This window comes from Triticum aestivum, chromosome 1B (genome assembly GCF_018294505.1).
Source record: "Triticum aestivum cultivar Chinese Spring chromosome 1B, IWGSC CS RefSeq v2.1, whole genome shotgun sequence".
NCBI classification, from domain to species: domain Eukaryota; kingdom Viridiplantae; phylum Streptophyta; class Magnoliopsida; order Poales; family Poaceae; genus Triticum; species Triticum aestivum.
The window spans coordinates 1,793,669-1,798,440 of record NC_057795.1 but is presented as its reverse complement, the minus strand read 5'-3'; the positions used below and the strand labels follow the sequence as shown (position 1 = coordinate 1,798,440).

The 4,772-nt window shown below is 45.5% G+C and overlaps 1 protein-coding gene across 1 annotated transcript; it reads left to right on the top strand.

The window, feature by feature from the left end:
* The first annotated feature begins 512 nt into the window (after nucleotides 1-512).
* LOC123102105 (disease resistance protein RGA5) lies at nucleotides 513-4,242 on the top strand. Its single transcript, XM_044523388.1, has 5 exons — nucleotides 513-1,196; nucleotides 1,239-1,354; nucleotides 2,374-3,038; nucleotides 3,324-3,819; nucleotides 4,044-4,242. The coding sequence occupies exons 1-5, from the start codon at nucleotides 528-530 to the stop codon at nucleotides 4,240-4,242; spliced, it is 2,145 nt and encodes a 714-aa protein (XP_044379323.1). The 5' UTR covers nucleotides 513-527.
* The last annotated feature ends 530 nt before the right edge of the window (nucleotides 4,243-4,772 follow it).

Sequence of the window (4,772 nt, the reverse complement as noted above, 5' to 3'; positions counted from 1 at the left end):
GTTTCATGATGCATGATTTGCTAATAATAATTCAGTACAGACACTAGAGCCTGGATGACCGACGTCCATGTGTCTATTTACGTGTATGTGTTGTACAGCTGACTACTCTGTTTTACTCTATTTCATCATGCATGATTTGCTCTCTGTTTTACTCTGTTTGTCTTGTACAGCTGACTACTCTGTTTTACTTACTGAATTTGTGAATCGCTGATCATCACTCTGTTGTCATGTGCACGCCTGCCTTTGTGGTTGATTATTAAGATGTTGTGACGTGTTAGGCAAACTGGACTCAAGAGAAATAAATAAATAGAGAGCTTTAACAAAGCATCGGATGCCTGCACCAAGGCACATGGACTGCTGCACCACCTCCATCTGTAGCAGCTCATTTTCTGCAGCTCTATCATTAGAAGCACCACCACCATCGTCTCCTCCTCCGTTTCTCCAGCACTAGCATTACTGCATTAGCACCACCAACACCAACTCCTCCGCCACAGCAAGAAAACACACCCCTCCTCCTCGTCCAAGCCATGGAGGCGGCCATGATCCCCTTGATCAAGAAGCTCCGTGGCCTGCTCGCAAACGAGTACAACCTGGAGAAACGCGTGAGGAAAGGCGTGAAATCTCTCATCACGGAGTTGGAGATGATGCACGCGGTTCTAAGCAAGATCGGCACCAAGCCGGCCGAGCAGTTGGACGAGCAGGTCCTCATGTGGGCGGGCAAAGTGAGGGAGCTCTCCTACCGCATGGAGGACGCTGTCGACGGTTTCCTCGTGCGCGTGGAGGACGTCGGCCATGATCATGGCTCCAACAACATGAAGAACAGAGTCAAGAAGTTCCTCAAAAGGGCTACCAAATTGTTTACCAAGGGTAAGGCTCTTCATCAGATTTCCAATGACATTGAAGAAGCTCAGTGGCTCTCCCAGGAGTTGGGTGACCTGCGCCAAAAGTATATGAGTGACGCGGACACCAAAGGTAATGGTGATGCCATTGACCCTCGCCTCAAGGCGGTGTACAAAGATGTCACAGAGCTTGTTGGGATAGATCACATCAGAGATGAGCTGATCGAGAAGCTGTGTGACGGCAATGAGAGGTCCAAGGACCAATTAAGGACCATGTCTATTGTTGGATTTGGCGGACTGGGCAAGACAACTGTGGCCAAAGCAGTGTATGACAAGATCAAAGTGCAGTTTGATAGTGTAGCTTTTGTTTCCGTGTCTCGGACTCCTGACATGACCAAGATTTTCAAGAAGATCTTATATGAACTTGACAAGAGCAAGTATGCTACCATCAACGAAGCTGCTAGGGACCATGAACAACTCCTCGATGAATTGAGGAATTTTCTTCAGGATAAGAGGTACGTACACAGGAGCAAGTGATTATCATTATTCTTTCTAAGGAAGCATGTAATGGTAGTGAATAGTGTGTACCAAATTGTTGGCGCTGCCCCTCTCGCAGCGCCGCCTTTCTTCTACCTTGAGCTGCCTCACACAACTCTCCATCTCTCTCAAGCTACTCTTCTCCTCGGTGGCTTCCCACAAGAACACTCACACACACACAACGCACGCATATACCAAGGAAGAGGAACGGCTTTGCCAGAGACACTCCCTTGGTGAACCACAATGGCTACATGGTTTCTCTGCTCAGCCCTCTCGGCCTCATCTTTCTCATTCATTTGTTGTGCTTAAATAGCCAGTACAGGATAACAACTTGAGCACCATACGGGCCACTAACTCCCACGTACTCCACTCCTGGAATCACTCCAGCGTTGCACACGACTCGGTAACCACTTGTGACCAGGCCAACTACATGCATGCATCAACTACTAGCAACGATACTCTCGGCTAGGACTAAACGAACTCACGCATGAACAGCTAGTCCAACAAACAGAACGACTGGCCGGTTCACCCGACCCAATTTGATGCAGTCCATCACGGCTCCAGCCTCTGATACTTCTTGCCGCTTCTCACGCAGCACCATCGGCATCTCGCCGTGCTCGCCGCCTAACACGGCATCCTGGCATCTCACCTCCTTGGCGCGCTCACCTGAAGCCTTCGTCGGACGAACACCACACTAGACTAGACTACATGCAAAACTCAAACATGCTAATACAAATATCAAGATTAGCTCTAACATACCAAATTAGTTTTACTTTGGTTTTGTTAAATGGACGCTGGTATTAGGCCTTTCTTTTGTGTTTTATATGAATCTTCCAATTATGCACCATCTATGTTTCTAGCCGATTAATTTTTTTTCTATAAATTTCTTGAGCTGGCAATACCTTCTCTTAATTAATTTGGTGCTGACTTCTGGACATAATAGAAACCTAGTTATGTTGGTTCATTTTCAAACTAACGCTCTAAAGAACACATACAGGTACCTTATTGTAATTGACGACATATGGGATGAAGAAGCATGGGGATTGATCAAGTGTGTTTTCTCCAACAACTACCTTGGTAGTCGAGTAATGACTACCACCCGCATTGGCAGTATCTCTGAAGCATGTTGCTCTTCTGGTGATGATATAATATATCAGATGAAACCACTTACTGATGATCACTCCAAAAGACTCTTCTACAAAAGAATATTTCCTCAAGGAATTAAGTGTCCCGATGAGTTGGAGAAGGTATCTAGAGAAATCTTAAAAAAATGTGGTGGAGTACCACTAGCCATAATCACTATTGCTAGTATTTTAGCTAGTAATGGTCAAGATCAACAGATAAAGCCAAAGTATCAATGGGACAACATACTTGGCTCTATTGGTCGTGGACTTGCAGGAGGTGGAGGTGCAAAGGACATGCAGAGAATATTGTCCTTTAGTTATTACGATTTACCTTCTCATTTGAAGACTTGTTTATTATATCTCAGTATATTTCCAGAGGATTTTGAGATAAGGAGAGACCGGCTGATATGGATGTGGATAGCCGAGGGCTTTGTGCAAGGTGGAGAACAAGAAACTGGACTATTTGAGCTTGGAGAGAGTTACTTCAATGAGCTCGCAAATAGAAACTTGATTCAACCAGTACATGTTGATGCTACCGGCAAGGCGGGAGCTTGTCGCGTGCATGATATGGTGCTTGATCTGTTATGTTCCCTGTCTAGTGAACAAAACTTTGCTACAATATTAGATGGTACACAACAAAGCAAATCTATTTCACATAGCAAGAGTCGCAGATTATCTTTTCAAAATAGCATGTCAGAGCCCACCACCAATCTGGTCGATGCAAAAAGTATGCCACAAGTGAGGTCTGTTGTTCTTTTTAGAACAAATATTGATCTAATCCGAACTATTTCATGCTTTCAAGTTTTACGTGTATTGGATTTAGAAGGTTGTGATCTTGGGAGAAATGGCCATGATGTTGATCTCAGGTATATTGACAATTTATTACACCTAAGGTATCTAGGGCTCAGAAGCACTTTTGTTCGTGAGCTCCCTGTGGAAGTAGGAAAGCTACAGTTTTTGGAGACACTCGACTTAGCAGAAAATGGATCAAGTATACGAGTGATTCCGCCAAGTGTTGTCCGTCTAAAATGTTTGATATTCCTAGATGCACAAGACGCGGTGTTACCCGTTGGGATCGGGAACCTGACGTCCCTAGAAGAGCTGACTGGAAAATTGGTGGATGTGAAAGAGCTAGGGCAACTGGTCAAGCTGAGAGTGCTCTACCTTTGCTGGAATGGGAGCGATGAGAGTGTGTGTAATTCTTTGGTGGAGTCCCTGAGCAAGCTGCAGAAAATGCAGAGTCTAACAATTTTCGGTTGTGCATGGCGTGCAAGGTCTGATGTCAGCTGGGATGGCTTTGTGCCCACCCCACAGCTTCGGTACCTCTTGTTTACAAGGTGCACCACGACATTGCCTAGGTGGGTTAATTCATCATTGGTTCCCCTCCTCTCATACATGCATGTTTCAGTGGACAGAGTGCGTCCGGAAGTTGATATTCAGATCCTTGTCCCACTCTTCGTTATCTCTTCCTGTCGACCAACAAAGATCAACACACTCGTGTCGAAACATTCGTTGTTGGCGCTAATGCATTCCCATGTTTGAGAGTGTGCGAGTTCTTTGGTTTTCTCACGGGGCCATCTATGTTTCCACGAGGAGCAATGCCAAGGCTTGAAATCCTGGGGTTCCGTGCTGAGTGGTCGGATATTGCCAGCGGTGAGCTGGATGTCGGCATGGGACACACCTCCCTTCCCTTCAGAAAGTCAGCGTTGCACTTTGTTATGGGAAATCCAGCTCTTCCGTGAAGTGCAAGGGGAGTGCGCGTGCTGTGCTGAGGCATGCAGTTGAAAGCCATCCCAACCGTCCCACCCTTCAGACCTATTTAGCAAGTGAGTTATTTCTCTCAGGTTTCTTTTGTAGATTTTGGCTTACTTCTATTTCTCCAAACAATACACATGCTCATTACTTATTTATTTATTTTATAGAGCATCAGTTTTTTTTTGAACGGTCACCGGGGGGGAGAGCTTCCCCACCTGAATATATTACCACTCAAAAGAGGATCGAAGAATTACAGTGTTGGTTCAGATTACAACAAAAACAGTTAATGAATAGAAGCAGAGAGGAAATTCAGCCATAGCTTAGCAGAAGTATTATCTTCTTTCTTTTTGAACCGGAAGACCCAGAGGGAGAAATCTGCTACAATATTACGAATTGTGGTTCTGTGGGTGTGATCCTCGTTTCTGAAGACAAAGGCGTTCCTCGAGTCCCAAATCTTCCATGCAACCGTCAGAGCGACCGAAGGCCAGATGTTTGGGTTGAGGCCAGGAATCGTGGG

Excerpts from the sequence above, each read along its gene's own strand:
- LOC123102105 (XM_044523388.1), top strand. The coding sequence starts at position 528 with ATGGAGGCGGCCATGATCCCCTTGATCAAGAAGCTCCGTGGCCTGCTC. Across the intron at positions 3,039-3,323 it reads AGTACATGTTGATGCTACCG|AAGGTTGTGATCTTGGGAGA; the intron begins GCAAGGCGGGAG and ends TATTGGATTTAG. Across the intron at positions 3,820-4,043 it reads GTGCCCACCCCACAGCTTCG|AGTGTGCGAGTTCTTTGGTT; the intron begins GTACCTCTTGTT and ends CCCATGTTTGAG.